Source organism: Lottia gigantea (assembly GCF_000327385.1).
Source record: "Lottia gigantea unplaced genomic scaffold LOTGIsca_75, whole genome shotgun sequence".
Lineage (NCBI taxonomy): Eukaryota > Metazoa > Mollusca > Gastropoda > Lottiidae > Lottia > Lottia gigantea.
In genome coordinates, this window is record NW_008710508.1 from 682,226 (window position 1) to 700,930 (window position 18,705).

The 18,705-nt window shown below is 31.2% G+C and overlaps 1 protein-coding gene across 1 annotated transcript in view; it reads left to right on the plus strand.

Annotated features, from left to right (window-relative positions):
* The window catches only part of LOTGIDRAFT_207233 (hypothetical protein), a 13,914-nt gene extending 9,989 nt beyond the window's left edge, over positions 1–3,925 (plus strand). Inside the window, exons 20-25 of the mRNA XM_009066314.1 lie at positions 1,245–1,331; positions 1,475–1,565; positions 1,716–1,861; positions 2,065–2,238; positions 2,963–3,086; positions 3,482–3,925. Of these exons, the coding sequence (XP_009064562.1) occupies positions 1,245–1,331; positions 1,475–1,565; positions 1,716–1,861; positions 2,065–2,238; positions 2,963–3,086; positions 3,482–3,588 (729 nt within the window). The 3' untranslated portion in view covers positions 3,589–3,925. The remainder of the gene's footprint in view (positions 1–1,244; positions 1,332–1,474; positions 1,566–1,715; positions 1,862–2,064; positions 2,239–2,962; positions 3,087–3,481) is intronic.
* Positions 3,926–18,705: the final 14,780 nt, after the last annotated feature.

Here is an 18,705-nt window from a genome sequence, read left to right on the forward strand (position 1 = left end):
CTATATTATTTACACTTTAATATTTCTTAATTACTTACACTTTAATATTTCTTAATTACTTACACTTTAACCTTTGTTTATTATTTACAATTTAATCTTTCTGTATAACTTACACTTCAACCTTTCTTTATTACTTACACTTTAACCTTTCTATATTACTTACACTTCAACCTTTCTTTATTACTTACACTTTAACATTTCTTTATTACTTACACTTTAACCTTTCTTTATTATTTACAATTTAATCTTTCTATATTACTTAAACTTCAACCTTTCTTTATTACTTACACTTTAACCTTTCTTTATTACTTACACTTTAACCTTTCTTTATTATTTACAATTTAATCTTTCTGTATAAATAACACTTCAACCTTTCTTTATTACTTACCCTTTAACCTTTCTATATTACTTACCTTCAACATTACTTTATTACTTACACTTTAACCTTTCTTTATTATTTACACTTTAACATTTCTTTATTACTTACACTTTAACCTTTCTTTATTATTTACACTTTAACATTACTTTATTACTTACACTTTAACCTTTCTTTATTATTTACACTTTAACATTTCTTTATTACTTACACTTTAACCTTTCATTATTATTTACAATTCAATCTTTCTGTATAACTTACACTTCAACCTTTCTTTATTACTTACACTTTAATCTTTCTATATAACTTACACTTCAACCTTTCTTTATTACTTACACTTTAACCTTTCTATATTACTTACACTTCAACCTTTCTTTATTATTTACACTTTAACATTTCTTTATTACTTACACTTTAACCTTTCATTATTATTTACAATTCAATCTTTCTGTATAACTTACACTTCAACCTTTCTTTATTACTTACATTTTAACCTTTCTTTATTACTTACACTTTAACCTTTCTTTATTATTTACAATTTAATCTTTCTGTATAAATAACACTTCAACCTTTCTTTATTACTTACCCTTTAACCTTTCTATATTACTTACCTTCAACATTACTTTATTACTTACACTTTAACCTTTCTTTATTATTTACACTTTAACATTACTTTATTACTTACACTTTAACCTTTCTTTATTATTTACACTTTAACATTTCTTTATTACTTACACTTTAACCTTTCATTATTATTTACAATTCAATCTTTCTGTATAATGAATAGAAAATGTAACAACAACAAATTTGTCTCCTGTTCAAATCAGATCATTGTAGATGATTTATTGTTATGGGTTTGTTTTTCTAGGATACTGATAAAGATATAAGGTTTTCAGTATTAACTGATAGATCACAAGGTGGTAGTAGTATCAAAGATGGACAATTAGAAATTATGGTCAGTATTTATACTATTGATAGTAATTAAACAATTCTTTAATCCCAAAATATCAAGCTTCCCCCAAAAATTTCATTTCAAGATGAACTGCTATTTTTCATTGTATTATGATTTTTATTATGTATTTAATGATATGATATTAGGTTCATCGTAGATTATTACATGATGATGCTTTAGGAGTTGGTGAACCACTCAATGAAACTGGTTCTGATGGTAAAGGTCTTGTAGTAAGAGGTAAATCTTCTATATAATATCTTAACATACATTGATAGCTTTGATGATTTTATTACACTATATCAGATATTCACCTCAAGAACTAGCTAACCTACCAGTTACAATTTATATGATGCTATCAGACTTTGATTGATAAATTTCCATTTCTAGGTAGCCATTTTATATTCCTTGATACTATAAAAGAATCAGCAGCTGTACAAAGACCCTTTGCTGAAGAATTGTTTATGGCTCCACAATTATCCTTCACTAATGCCCAGATGAAATACAGTGACTGGAGTAAACAATATAGAACCATGGTAAGTAACAGATTCCTTTGTATTACAATTACCAAGTGTTATACTATTATATATATATTACATAATTATCAGAAATTTAATTGATGCAAATGTCTCTGGTGCACATATACAGTCCAGAAAAATTCTTCACATATGTTCATCTTATTCTTTTATTTTACCTTTACAAATGTCTATGACTATCATAAATATGTTATAATTTACAGTGGTCAGGAGTAAAGAAAACATTACCACCTAATATTCATTTATTAACATTAGAACAATTTGCTGGTACTGGACCTGTTCCTTCACAAGATCAGCCATTCTTACTACGACTAGAACATATGTTTGAGGTTGATGAAGATGTAGATTTATCCAAACCAGTTAATGTCACTTTACAGGTTGGTTATATACATTGTTTCATGGTGTACTTACAGACTCTTACATCTTCAGTTTATTTTCAGTTTTGAAAGAGGTTCATAATTTACATCAATTTCTTTGTCACATCATTTTGATGTCTTTAATTGATATTTTCAAATTGCAATTTAAAATTTAATACTTGTAGGTCCGAGAGCTATTTATTAAAGGAACCTTTCTTGTAATGTTTGTCTTAAGTTCAATGTGCAGATGTAACCAACTTTGCCTTGCATAATATATTAAAACCTCATTGCTACTTGATTACTATGTGATTTAAAGAAAATTACATATTAAATTGAAAATCTAAAAACCATTGCCTCAACACAATCACTAGGAATCTACTCTCATGATTACAAGCACAATTGTTTATAGAAGAATTGCATCTGTCATATGAATGCATTAACATTGTGTAAAAGAATATGTAAATAAATCATTCTGACATTTATCATCAAATACATTAAATACATGATGAAGTTTAACTTCCTGTAGCATAATATAGAAATAGTATTATAAATTTTAAAATGAAACTAACATGTTTCTGCTTTTAAACTCTAGTACACTTGAATTATAAGTATCTATTTGATACAATATAATTTTAATTGTGTCATTGTTAATTATGATGAATGTAAAGTCCTGCCAAAATTAATTTTTCAAGCAGTGAAATTAGTATCATTGAATAAGGTCATTATTTTTTTATTTTACCAACAGGATTTATTTACAACATTTGAAATTACTAGTGCTACTGAGTTAACATTAGGAGCTAATTTACCACTTAATCAGCTTGAGAGATTAAAATGGATGTCAGAAGATAGTAAAACAACTCCAATTAATGGTAAGATATAAGTATTGTCTTAATGTATATTATTGCAGGAAGGCGTGTAATAAATTCTTGAAGCCATCATATACAGGAAATATAAGTAACACAAGTGGGTCATTAGGAAATTAGTTTCTCTTTCCTTACTCAGTAGATGCATTATTTTATTAAAACAAGGAAGACATTATATAAATATATTGATAATTCACTTCTAATGTAAAGAGTACATGTATACTATATATCAGGAATTCAATCCATTTTTATACGCCCACATCTCTCTATGTGGACGTATATTGTCGGCACCCCTGTCCATCCGTAGGTCCATCCGTCCGTTTGCTTGTAAACGCTCTAAAAACTAGCTCTTAAGTTTTATATGGAATCTTGAAAGTAGGTTTCCTGACATTTCGTTTCAGAATCCAGAATAAAATATGAACCATTAAAACTTGGAGATGACCTGACAGTTACACTCAATCCAATGCAGATCAGAACATTCCAAATACAGATCAAGTCAAGACAGTAATATATGGACTGTGGTTGTGAATAAATATATAGCTCATATAAATACTTTGAATCATGTGAATGTCATTTTAAAAATTATTGGAAATATTATTAAAGTATCTTTTAATATGTGAATTCAATTGTTTCTCTATGGAATTTGTTTTTGTTATTTAGTTAATTTGGTCCTGAGAATGAATACATATTACATTTTGTAGTTAATAGAAATTAACTACCTGTATCCTTAGATTCGCCAAACTGCTGCTTAATGTTTCATTGCTTACAATAGACTTGTAGATTATAGATAGATGTATATTTGTTTGTCCATACTACCAGCAATAAATTAATTTCTTAAAAACTAGAGACCTATATTAGATTTCGTTAATGCTTTAATACAATTCCTCTGCCAGCTTACTGTATTACTGTTCCTGCAAGTAATTCCTCTAAGATTATGTGTTTGATTACGTCACTAGTCGCGAGGAGCCTTTTGTGATGAAGCATATTTTGCGATTAGTGACGTCATCAAACTCTTAGTTTTAGTGGAATTGCAGGAATGACACACATCTGAGTGAGCAACGGTCAAGGCTGAATTCAAAACGCCAAGGCTGAATTCAAAACGCCAAGGCTGAATTCAAAACGCGGCAACTGTGTGTTGCAGGTCTCTTATTCAAGAAAGTCAGGAACCTGCGAGTTCCCTAACAGGTCCAAATTATAAATAAAACGGATTAAAATATTCCGGTTCATGTAAAACAACTGGCAATTCCGGATTTTATCAGAAACCTTTAGTTTCGTTTAACAAGTTGTTTTTGTGCAGTTGGGCACGATGCAGCATGTTGGGCAATGCGGCAAAACGAACCTACCGGGCTGGGATCGTCACTACCCAGCCACTGATAGCTATTTGACAGTTGTCGTCTGGCGTAGGCGGTGCTATGGGTGATGTATGGTTTGTTACTTTCAAACTTACCTCGTGTTTTGAAGAACACGTTCATGAATGATTTCATTGAGGCTTGAGTTCGACGTGCGTCTGCAAATAAGTAAAAAACGCGGCATGGAGAAATGAGATTGAACTGTCGGCACCACCTTTCCCTCGTTATTTTTTAAAAATTTGAAAATAGCGACAATGATCCTACTGCATGACATTTGGCTATGTACTGAGCACTTGGAACAGAATTAGCCTACCTATTAGGACTAATTTCCATTTGACTTACCTTTTTCCTCCGTTATGGTACTAGTTTCCTTGACACTTCAAAGAAGTAATTAAACTTAAAAAAGGTGCTTAATAGATAGATTTAAATCTTTTAGGTGTACAAAGATTTACCGCCATAGCTTTATAAAAAAAGTTAGTAGTCTTTAATGAAAAATATAATATCCCTATACGGTTCAGGTTGTGTCTGATATGTTTAATATTCGTAACAGTAAATAATAACATCAATCATTATCTGAAGAGAAGGAGAAAGGACTTTATTATATGTTAATAAACAAACTGCCAAGAAAAAGTACAGAATTAAAATAGATGGAAATCCTCCGTGGTTTACTTATTGGATGTCTGAAATTGAAGCTGGTATCATGTTTTCTGCTAACCTCTTGGTATTTAGTGATTATTATAGATTTAGAGTTTTGATGTATGCTCCTATACGAATACTTGTAGCTCTTTAAGTAAAATTGAACTTCACCACAAAGACAACCTTTTACTTAAATGAAGTATATATATATATAAAGAAATGTCTCCATCGGAATTAAATGCATTAAAATAAGCACGCAATGATACACAAGTCTTGTATGTCGGATTACTAGAAACCAAAATGAAAAGAATCACAATACCTTCTTAGGATAACCCAAAAAATGTAATTTTTTTAATTTGGCCAAAATGAGTCTTTGTTCATCAGAATCTCGAGAATCTGAAATATATAAGAAGAGCACTGGTTGCTACAAGAACATTAATAACCATGGAAATCATTTTACTGCTGAAACTGAGAACTATTTGATACGTTAAGTGAGAAGAAAATCGTATAATTCATTAAATTTTGTTTCGTTTCGTTTCGTTTAAATACAAATGTCATAATCTAAAAACCTGACTATTACCCGATAACAGGATATAAGATTTTTTGGGGGAAAATAATAACGAGGAAAATAAATCGATTGATAAGATACCACGAATGTCGAATGTTAAATTTAAGGAAAGAGGGGTAATCACCGCCTAAGATATCATTTACATTTTTATTTCGGGTATAGGCGATCACTATATCATTTGTAAAACCAATTGTTAGGTTATGCTTGTTTTCCCTCCATTTTGTTCATGCTAGTCTGTAATGGTTATTCTGCAAAGCTATTTCTCAAATTTCAAAATTTGCAAGTTAACAATTTTATTGCTTATCTCCTTATACTTTATGCATTGAGAATGGAGAATTTTCTCAGTCGGCTAGAGAGTTGGAATAACACAAGTTTTGATTCTGTGGTTAAAATGGTGATTGTGTACCTGATTATGGTACTTCTCACTGCATTCTTCTACATTTATATTAGACCGAAACATCTGTCTCAAGGCTTTGATAGTTATTTGAACAGGATGTAGGCTGGCGTATTTACAGAATATGCAGGTGCAGGGGTTTTAATCCAATTTAGATACCTGCTATCTGTTTTAACATGGTCATACTTTTTCTACAGTTGACAGTTAGTTTCAATTTTTCTTGTTAAGGGCCTAGGTGTTTGAAATATTAATAATTTATGCAGAAATCTAAAATGAAATATTGGTTTTGCAATGTCCAATAACAAATTTAAAAAGAAATAGTGTTTCAGGATGTCTTTTAAGCGAACATATATGATTTATTTCCAAAGTTTTTTACAAATTGAAATTTCTCGTTCTCCTTATCTTTAGAATTGTGCGTTTTGAGTAGTGCTGTAAACCTATTGTTATCAGAATCAAGTAGAGAACTCTAGTCTGTTCTCAAATTATTTACATTGTACTTTACTATCGTGTCCTTAATCCTTTGGTGACATTTAGGGGTAGAGATCACATTAAATAACGGAACACAATTTTATGGTATACTACTCCTTATAGTTTTATTACACACGACGTTTCAACGTCACCTGAAGATGACAATGTAGATTGTTGAAACGTCGTGTGTAATAAAACCAAGGAGTAGTATACCATAAAGTTGTGTTCCGTTATTTAATTTATCGTGTCCTTGTTATAACAAAGACACGATAGTAAAGTACAATGTACAGTATAAGAATAGTCTATGATGTAAGTGTTAATGTACCTTGGTATTTATATATAAAAACGTGATTAAAGTTAAATCTAACGGTAAATAGAAAGACACCCCCAATTACTGAAATTAGTAACATTATTACTTCCCTTACTACCACAAATAGATTTTATATATTTATCTGGGAACAGACACAATCTGAATGACGAGTTGACTTTTGATCTACACCCTTTCTTATTTACTTCATAATAGTAGGCTATTCTGGCTATTATAAGCATTGCAACTGAACTGAAAAATATGTTTCCTTTCTCATTGACCTTCCGAATTGAATTGAATAAACCCTCTTGGAATAAAGTATTTTAGTGTAGTGTTCGCGGATGGACATTATTCTTGTGACTTAAATATAAGAATGATGTAATCACGAATTAAGAACTCTAAGCGGATTACGATTGCTTCTTCGCCAAGGACACAGTCGTCAATTTAGGATATTTGAAAAATCGTCAAAAGATGTTTTTGATTTGACTGACCTCCAATATTATACAGAATAAATCTTTAATGAATCTGTGATAATATTGTGAACAATTTATATCAAATGGATCTACCCGACCTAAAATTTCAGCAGTATATATGGTTTGGGCAAATATAGGCTGCGAAGAGGAGAAGTGTATAACACACTGTTGTTCATAAAACTTTTTTCGATCTTCATGTTATTATAGAATGAAGAGTTCGTGGGAAAAAATTATTGAAAAGTACAGAAACATTTATCTAATTAATTTCTTTCTCTGAAATTAACAGGATTAAGACAAAAAGTCATGGTAGGTCTATACAGTGTAACCTTTGTGAAAACTTGAGGATGTCCAATTATCTTGAACATTAACTATAAACCATTATATTCTGACTTTTTTCATAATTTACCAACTCTTTACCTCAATTATTATTGATGTTGATTGTGTTTTGAGTCAAGAAATAAGACGAGCATATTTGTTTACCGTAAACAAACGTTAATTGGACAAATTTCTTGAGAATAATTAGAAAAAAAATGTGTTATGGATTAGTTAAAAATTATCTGAACAGCATGCAGGGTTAATGTTTCGTTCTGGAAAAAGAAAGTGAATTAAATTTCAATTTGTACTGTTTAAATGTAAGTATAGATCTTGATATTTATATGCAACTGATATAATATCATCAGAGATGTTCTATTTCCGTCTTATTTCAGTTATTTCACTGATTTAATAACAGTTTATCTGGAATTAATAATCTTACCGTGTAGAAATATAAATATCTCTGTTGATGTAATTTATCAACATTATTTCAATAAGAATATTGTATCAACAAAAATTTCTCAATGTCTAACTATGTACGACGGTTTTACTGTATTTACAGACCAAAATATCAATACCTTTACCATCGTTACAATATATCCTGATTATATTCTTAATATAATGCATTTGGGCAACCAAAAATACACTGGTTGGTTAACTAACTAAATATGTCCACATTAAACATTAACAAGTAAATAGGTAAAACAGCTATGCAGACCTTTCTTTTCGGCGGTTCGGAAAATTAACTATTTAAGATAATTTTAATGTGGTACCATAAAGAACAAATAAATAAGCCTCTGTTTATCAAATATCGTGGAACGTGCTGACTTTATCTGAGATAAGTAATAAGAAATGTTGGTGGTCAGTGTCAAGTAAATAATAGTCTGTACCTCTAAATACCAGTTAGATGTTGGTAGATGGCATCTTGCTTTTAATAGATGTTTATATTTAAAGTATCTGTCACAGTATTGATTATGTTTAAGCAAAAGGAAATGAACTCATGTACCATCAAAAAGGCCTTTAAAACAACAGATAGGTGAATTGTTCAGTTTTAAAAAGCTCATCGTAGTCCCAAAACAACTTTAAAACGAGCAACTATTTGACATATTGCAGCAATAGATAAAAAGCCATTGGTATCTGGATTGTCATGCGTATCTATTATCTACTAATAAAGACAGTTATTTGATCACATAATTTGTTAGCCTTCATTCCAACTTGGACTAAATCAAGAGCAATAACACAAAAAGCGGTTCATCGAAATATTGTGAAAATAAAGTTTGTTCGAGATTAAACAGTAGCACTGTACATGCTTCCAATCCTTCAGTTCATTAGAAAATGATAACAGTGTGACGAGGGGAGACGACAATGTATGCTCCCATAAAGTCAAGATGGTCTTACTGTTATTATGATTATTAGCTTGGTTATTAGCATTGGCGAAGACAATGGGGGAGGTAGAGGGGGCAGCCGCTCCCTCCCACCCCTCGCAGCCCTGAAAGCATAAGTAAGTTAAAAATTCGGGCATTTCTCGAATATCAGATATTTCGCCCACCTCGGAGGTAAACCCGGCCCCGTCACTGGTTATTGACATGTTATTTGAATGCTCACATTGTAAGTTCTGTATTGAGGTATTCCCCTGACAATCTGATCATTATAACTGATGAAATATGATCACAATTATATAGTCTGATTTGATTGAAAACTGAAGCTAATTGAAAATGACAAGTTGAAAATTGACTCTCATGGTTGAAGCTTTTATCAATCTGCTGACACTAAATACTGTGACATAATTTAAGGTATCAAAAACTTGTTGATCCCATCCGATGATTAACTCATAAGTTACATTATTCTGAAATTTTTTCTGAAATTCAGAGTGGTTGACTACTCTATATGGATCCGAAATAGACCTTCATTTTATTAAAATACAAGAAATTTTATTGGTTAACTATAAAGGCGTAAAAGTTCGTTTTCAAAATAAAATGTTCTGTCATTTGGTGTAAAATATCATTCACGCACATAGTCTAAATCAATTTTTGACATGTTTCAGTTGACAAGAAATTTCATCGAGAGATCGATTTCAGTTGATCAACTGATCAATGATTCCAAAAAAAAACCCGAAATGCAGTTTCTAGTTCATTCACTTTCCAATTTTGATACATTTTGCCAATGAATTAATTAATTTTAGCCAGGAATCTAAAAAGGTTGAAATCAACCTAAAAAATTATAAAAAATATATATAATCTAAGTATACACAGTTTCGTAAAAGTTCGATTAAACGGTAGTATTTTTTGCTTAATAAAAGGCAATAAATGAAAACATAGTTCATCGAAATTTGTGATGAAATGCAGACTCATCCGATATCTAAATATATAGATGCACACAAGTTCCGTTGAAAATATTATAAAAACTTTTAGTCCCTTGGCCTATCGCGCAACAAAATCATTAAACAAAAATACGTTTAAAAAAAACTCTTACTAGTCTTATCATTGTACACAACCACCAAGTTTTGTTAAAATTCGACCTCTAACGCGTTGACAATGCAATTTTGACGTATTTTGTCTTGGTCGAGGGCGTTAATTCAATAAAATCTATATTATTCAACATCAGGTTAGTCAGGTTTTGTCGAAATCCATGCAAACTTTATAGTTTCTACCGCGTTTGCTTGAGAAGGTAAAATTGAAACCTTTATACATGGCCGTTTGAAATAAAAATTGTGCTAGTGCCTTTACAAGCAAATCTATTTTGTGTGATAACTTAAGAAGCTTTAGATCACTTATTACCCGACAGTCATATTGGATTGTTTGTATATCTTGGTAATAATAATGATATTTATTTAGTATCAAAAAATCAGAATTAGTGCCGTTTCACAAGAGTGGTTGTGGAAAATGGATTTTTTTTTTAGGAACTTGGGACATTTCGTATTGAATATAATCTTGTTTAGAGCTGACCATACATGCAGAGATTCCATTGCTTGAATCCATGTTTCAAATACCAATCTGTAAAGAGGTTAGTCTTAATTAAATTTTTAATTAAAGAAAACCAGTCCCACTTATTGATGTATTTGTAGAATCAATTCACTGATGATATATTTACAGTAAAACGTGATTAGTGTGGATATTTTGGGTGAAATTCATCATTGACAATAATTGGTCAAGTAAATTCTGAGAGGTTAGTGGGCATCTTTTAAACTGGAATTGTTAGTATTTGATATTTGAAGGATTCCTATCTAATTACTTGCTTTTCATAGAACGTTGATCTAGACGTTTGGTTTTTGACAATATCAATGTTGGTTTTAGTTGAGATGTGTAGTAATGTGAATTTATCAACATCATAAAATGTTTTATTTGATTTCACTTTATATTCTGTCTGGTTTGTATTTAGTTTAATTGCTCAACTCAATATGTTCTGAAATACAAATACAGGTAATAAACCTAGTTTCGTTCGTCCAAAAAATAAAAACAGCTTAATTGCATTTACTTAGATGTTCCAAATCAACTAAATTCTAAAGCACTTGTACCAAAATCAGGGGTATTAGTAATCCCTTGAAGAACTAGTACTTTTATTGATCTTTGAAAGGATGTTATGGTGCAAACTGTTAAAAACAATCTTTTTTATAATTACTCAAAAAACATCTACAATATTCAAAGTGATGAAAAACATCCTAATAATTGGAAGCCACGATCTTTTTATTCGTTACTTGATTTTTGTTTGGTTGTGAAGAGGCTAGGTTAATAATGGTTCTGAACATCTTGTAAGATATGTAATAATACGATCTTTCTAGTAAGACTTGATTGTATGAAATTTGTGATCCTTCAAATAAACAACACGAAATAAATGGGGACGTACATTGGCGGCAAACATGTCCGTTGGTCCGCCCTTCGATTCGTCCATCCGCTCATAAACACTCATTTTTATACGCCCACGCGTATATAGTCGTCGCCCTGTCTGTCTGAGTTATTGCCCTTGTTCTTGAATTCTTTGTGGGCACGATAGAGAGCTGGTTTCTTGATGCATTTTGACGAAACTTGGTGTGGGTGTTTGTAATCACCCAAGGAAGGACCCTATTGAAAATCAGACGAATCGAAAAATATTTACTATGAGTTATTGCCCTTGTTCTTGAATTGTTTGTGGACACGAAAGAGAGCTAGTTTCTTGATGAATTTTGACGAAACTTGGTGTGAGTGTTTGTAATCACTCAAGGATGAACCCTATTGAAAATCAGACGAATCGAAAAATACTTACTATGGGTTATTGCCCTTGTTCTTGAATTGTAAACTGTAAAGAAAACATAGGAAATATGAAAATTTCACTCTCAGAAACATTCATTTACTGATAACTCTTGTCAGCCTCCCGGACAAATTAGCTGCCATAACAAATGTGGGCGTATTACGATGGCATCGCTATTTTTCATTAGGATGAAACTTGGAGTGAGTGTTTGTAATCATCCAAGAATGAACCCTATTGATAAATCGAAAACTATTTGATGAGTAATTGCCCATGTTGTTGGAAACGCGTTCAATATTTTATTTGTAAATACTTTAAGAGGCACAATTCTCGAAGGATTTTGATGAAACTTGGTTAAAGTGTTCAGTATCACTTCATACGGGTGATTGTTACTATACTGCGAAATATTTTTATTCCAAATCAAAGCTTCAAGTGGTCGTATTTACCTTGCCTGGTATGCTATCTTTTTATTTCCGGTTGGGATGGTTGGTGCAGTTGCGTGGTTGGGATTTAAAGCACATCCTTATATTTAAACTATTAGCTTGTTTAACTTATACGATACGATAATAAACTGTAACACATATCCCTTGGTTTCATCTGTGTTTTCTGTATTGATAAACATCTTACAATAATGTGCTCTATGATAAAACAGTAGATATTAAACAACAGCAAACGTCTAGATTAAATAATATTTATATAAGATATAGGCCCTGGGAGTATAATAACACTATACGTATATTACAGGAATCTTAAGACTAAAATTATACTGATGGTCTGAAACATTTCATGTTACATTTTCTCAAAGGTTAAAACTGAAACCTGAACAGAAAAACTACGTTCTTACCAGAACAAGTTTTTCTGAATTCCATCCTTTAGACATTGCGATTTACCATATTATTCCTAGTATCAACTTTATTTTTAATTTTAAAACTCCTCACGGTAAACTTTAAAAGGCTCACCGTGAAAGTTCCGCTGGGGCTCTGCGCCATGTCAAGGTAATGAAGGGCAATTATTATTTACCGGAAACGTATCGAGATTGTCACGTGATCAGGTGATTGCTGTAGTTCAAACATGAATGCTTGGTCGTTCAGGACAACAAGCGTTTGTAAACTTCATTAATTCATTAAAACAACAAAACTTTCGTTGCAAGGTTAAAGATTTTCTCGAATCATGGGGAGAATCAAGTGCATCTAATAGCCCTGTCACATGTCACAACAGACTGTGGCCATTTGCGATCTTATGGGGACCAAAAGAGTACTGGGTCGCCGGAAAACGTGAAGAAAAAGCGAAAATGACTCATAAAATTAAAAAATCTATAACAGACGCACTCTTAATGCTACACATGCGACCGTTTGCGTTCTAAGGGCTGTTTAAATATTAAAATATACGAGCTTGCTGTATTTTACTTCGTTCATGGAAATGTTACGTTGCTTGCTTTAAGGGCGAGCAGTTGGCATTTTCGGGATTGATTTGGGCCTTTAATGGCCCTAAGAAGTACTAAAACGTACTAAAATATCATATTATCCCTTCAATTATACCTCAAATCACAAATTTCACTGTCTATTCTTATATATGTGTTTTCAATATATGGCATAGTTATATTATCATTACTCCTTATGTAAGCTAAAAAAAATTCCTGTTTCAGAAACTAAGATATGATTGGTCAAACGGATAGTGAATGTGCTTCTTGAAGTCATTCTCTTTCCGCAAATGGTATCTGATTCTTTCCACACGCCATTAAGACGCTTTAGGCGACCTTGACATGCTCTGTGCTAATTTTCCATCTCCATTGCGGCTTAGTAAGAACGACTTTCCGGTTTGACAGGGCTACTTATTTATTTATCATAGTTTTTGCTCAATTTATTAAAGTAAGGAGTCTAGCTCACTGGTTTCTGCTGGCTGAATTGACCGAGGATTGTAGGCACGAGTTGCACCCCTTAGCCTATATTATTATTATTTGTCATTTTTCCGAGAAAACCCAAAATAAGTCAACCGTGGTTTATAAGTCATAAATAACACTTCCCCTGGAGGTTTATGATATTCGAAACTCTTTCCCCCGAAAAAACCCGCAGGGCAAGCCTGATGATGATTAAATCCAATGGAATTAGGGTTTTAAAGATCATAAAAACCCTAAGCCGTACATAAATACGGATCATAACCACATCTAAGAATAATATTTAATATCACGCAAAATGGACTGAATTTATGCTACACTTAAAAAAAACAATAACATAATATTCATAGAGTGAGACACCTGTTTAACTGATAAAAATGTTATTACATTGAAATATTTTCATAATGTGATATTATGGGTTAACAATAAATTTGTGAAATTTGGATTTAAAAAATGTATAAGAAAAGGTAATTTCCATGATGGCAGTGAAACACACAGAATAGAAGACTCGTCGTTTGATATATATCAGTATGAATAGTTGTCTATGATCATTATAACATTATTGAACAAGTTTGATTATCAAGGAATGAAATGAATGGAGTTTTACGTCCTACTTTACAGCACTTTCTGGTTGTCAGATTCTCTGTATGAATGTTATGTTAAAAAAACGTCCTATAAACATTTACTAACGACGGATATAGTTTGATAAATACTAACCTAACGTATGAAAAATAAACGCGTATATTATGAAGAGATGCTATCAACATTTTCCTTTTAAATTGAAATTATATTACTGGATAATAGAATGGTATTGATGAACCTACTTAATAGGACTTGACAATCGAGTCATAATGTCCATGTAACACCACAACACAAAGAAACGTAAAAGGGGTGAAAGAGAACGGTGACAAGTATAAGGTTTCTTTTAGACAGTATCAATGTATTTTCTCAGTTTGATACGAGAGTAGAAGACTATGGGTTGATTTTTAAGACAATTTACTTTTCATTGTTAGGTCAACGTCAATATAACTAGATATTATTATTACATACATAACATAAGACAGAAAGTGTTTAAAGTTTAACAGATGTGGAGTTCTGATATTCTGTGTTAAATAGGAATAAAACAGACCTGATGCCTGACATTTCGAGGTTTGTTTATATTTATAATATAGTTATTTATTTATTACTATTTGCATGATAACTCTCATTTCAAACCATTATCTTTATTAAATGCGGTCATTTAAATTCTGTATAAATGTTTAAGAAGGAAATTTGACTATGTGATGAATTGAAGTGTAATTTAGCTGGGTTATAAATTAAAGTTGAAACAAATCTGCTAGTTGTAGAAAGGTCTGCATTTGGTTTGAAACATTTATTTTTAATTCTTTGTGTGGTCTTGAAGCTTTTTTGTCACATCATAAATTCGTTCGTTCCCACAAATTAAGAACTAGCAAAATCACGAAATTTAGCTTAAACCGAGATCAATAAAAAGGAACAATCGAATGGCGTTTTAATACTATGCCATAAAACTATAATTCTTGATGTTATTTTATGTATGTGTATTTTAGTTGTATATATACGGTACAGTTACTAATAAATTCGAACTAATTCAGGCGTTAAAAGCTTTTTCATATAATAACATCCATTATTAACGGTATATATATATATATATATATATATATGTGTGTAGACAGACACACCTGAGCAATAATGTTTAAAACATCAGACGCTGCATGTTTACCTTTTAACGTATTTAAAAAATCAACAACAAAAATCGCGCAGTTTGGGGCTATGTTCTGATTTGGTGATTGTCAAAACCAAATGTCACTATTGTCTATTCTTGCTCGGATTTAACATCAACCAAGATAACCCGTATTTAAATCTTAAATAAGATTTATAATTCATGAACGAAGTGAAGCTAATACATGTGATGATTTGCTGTGTGGACTTTCTTAGGTTCTAGTTGTGGTAGAGCAACGTCATGTCTCACCAAGGGCACCCTGGAGTGATTATGATTAAAAAACAAACCTCAAATGGATGCCAGTTTTGTCCTATAGAGGCATTAACCTAATTATTGGCTATGCAGGATATTCAAAAGATATTGCAATAAAGTCTTAATAGAGCAATAAATAGAATCATTGTACTGAATAAAGGAATAGAATTAGATTATTTATATAATAATATATGGTGCAATGAAAAATAGATTAGTCTTATTTGAATAACAATATGAGATGTTAGGTGATTTTAGTAGATTATTGTAATCATTTAATATAATATAATAGTAGATAGTGAGTAGAGTGGTTAAAATATAATGAAACATTCTGACATTACATTATTAGTCCTGATATCTATTGAGAAACAGACCGGATACCGACAACTTATTATATTACCAAGGGTTGATGGTTGTTGGTATTGACTTAATACAAGGATATATTGTTGTATATCTAGTCTTCTAGAAAGTTAAAGGTAAGGTTGGACATTTTAACAATATTTTAAAACTAAGAGATTGAGACTACTACCTACCGGGTCAAAATTAACATGAAATACTGTTTTATTACATATACGTTGTAGGGACTCATACTTACCTTGCGACTTGGATATCTGAGAGCAATTTGATTCCCCACTATAGCAATTGTTAGTACCTTGGAGAATCTGGACTTAGACGACTCGAGCGCAACGAAGTTGTTGTATGTTATAGGCAGTTACTATTGTTGATAGATATTGTAGTATATGTACGTTTTACTTTACTCTTGTTGACTGCGACAGATCAGATTCGATGCTTTCAAACGTCAGTCGATTTAGGTTAAACCTCGAGAGACTTTATATTTCATATTGGAAAATCACGGCATTTTCGAAATGTGTACATAAAACAAAATCATTGTCAAATTGAGACACATATAATTATTTTTTCATATTACCATGAATATAATGTAGAAATAAATGTATGTCTGACAATGAAATTGATAGCCTATTTCATAATACAACCATAATCAACTGAAGCTCTTGCAGGCCGTATTATATCAAATGATGAACTCTTATGTAGATGAAAATGAATGTGTTCTTGCAGCAAATATATTGCACGTTCTTGATATGAGATGCTTGATGCTTGAATTTTCCTTATGTACTATTATACAATTTTCTAGTTTTTGGAAAGTTAGCTGTCATTGTCTGTTTGAAAGTTTGTTTGAAACAAATGTACTATCTACAGTTACTTACATTTTCTTAAGTTAAAAAGATAATAATTGGTAAATTGTGTCGTGTAAGGTTAACAAAAATATTCGTCTCACTGTTGGAAGTAAGTTCTGTTTACAGTAGGAAATATTATTAAACATAACGGATTATTCTCACAGTTACTTAAAAAAAAATAGGCTACTCTGATAAATTGTATGAAAAAACTAATTCCTTAAGTTTGAATTATTTTTTTGTCTCTGCGTGCCAGTTTACATGTAAATTACCCATATTCGTATATTTCGTTTTTAGATTGGTACCAATCTGAATTAGTGTTAGCCTACACATTCATGTAATATCTGGCACGCAACAACTAGAAATATGACAGTGCTACGTCATTTGGTATTTTATTATACATATGGGTATAATAAGTTAAGATTATGGTCACCTTGGTTCTAGGAGTTAATTCTTTAAGAAAACAACACAGAGATTAAATATAGATAAAAATATCTAACATATACATTATGTAATGGACTTGTAATGTGGGAGTAATTGTAACAAATAAGAGTAATTTTGTAAATATTACCCCAAGGAATAGTATTTTGAAATGATATTTATCCGTACAAATACTCGCGATAATATTGAACTGAAGACATGTAAATAGAAATGCAAACGAAGCCACCAAACCGTGATTTTTAAATCTATTATGTCATATTGAATTTGAAAGGATGCAATTTCTCTCTGGGCATTTCATATTACATAATAGTTTAATCCGATGGGGATAGTCCCAGATACAGCAGTGACATTCATTGTATCCAATTTTATCTTGATTCTTTATCTGACAGACTTGTAAGCTATTGCAAGCAAAACAGAATATCCCTTTCATCATTAAGATGGATAAGGCTTCATTAACGTGGTCTAGTTCCAATGCAAAATGTATGAGACCTTATTTGGAAGTAAATTAAAAGATTTCAAGGAGTTTGTGTTGGAAATTTTGTCTACCAAATAGAAAATCCTTAATGTATTATTTTTGCACGCTTTGATATTACTTTTTTATAATATACTTTAAATCAATGGAAATTTTTTTACCGACTGCATGAAACTGTTATGTATGGGCATTCTAAAATAAATGAAAAATGGTGGTCTTTGGAGGCGAAGACACAGTTAAAACAAACTTGACAATGTTCCAGTTCTCACCATTTAGAGCAACGGGGTGACATTATGCTTTAGGTCTAAATATTAACTAGAGTAGCAATTTCACATTGTCCATTGTCAAACTATTACGAACCTCGTACGTCTTATACCTTGACTGCAATGGCCATTGTTATATTCGCTAACGTATAGTCCAACCAATTCGCTTCATTTACAACTTGCGAGTTACTTGAATAGTGACAATTGCAGTCATGGTTTTTATTCCAAGTTTTTGACAATTGTGACTATAAATCAATCACATAAAGTTTAATTTGAAGATATAAAAACGTCTTGGAACCAGAGTTCAGACATTTAAATAAATTGATTTATCGCGACAGATCACGGGATATTGACTGTATTCAAACTATTGTAACCCATTCTGTTGTTGTATATTGACAACCAATTATAACAATGTCAACAGTATTATATAAAATACATTATACTTGTATCTTTACAAATACTTGATAAAATTAACCAGACCTGTTCAAATTGTCTTCTATTAGAGAGAAAACATGTGTTACAGTCAGCTTAAAATCTTGTTTAAACACTTGATCGTATTTCTACATGATCCTTAATCTAATCTAGTTAACTTCAACTTGTTTCTACCTTGTTTCTTCACGTTACTGAATAACTTTATTTCGGTG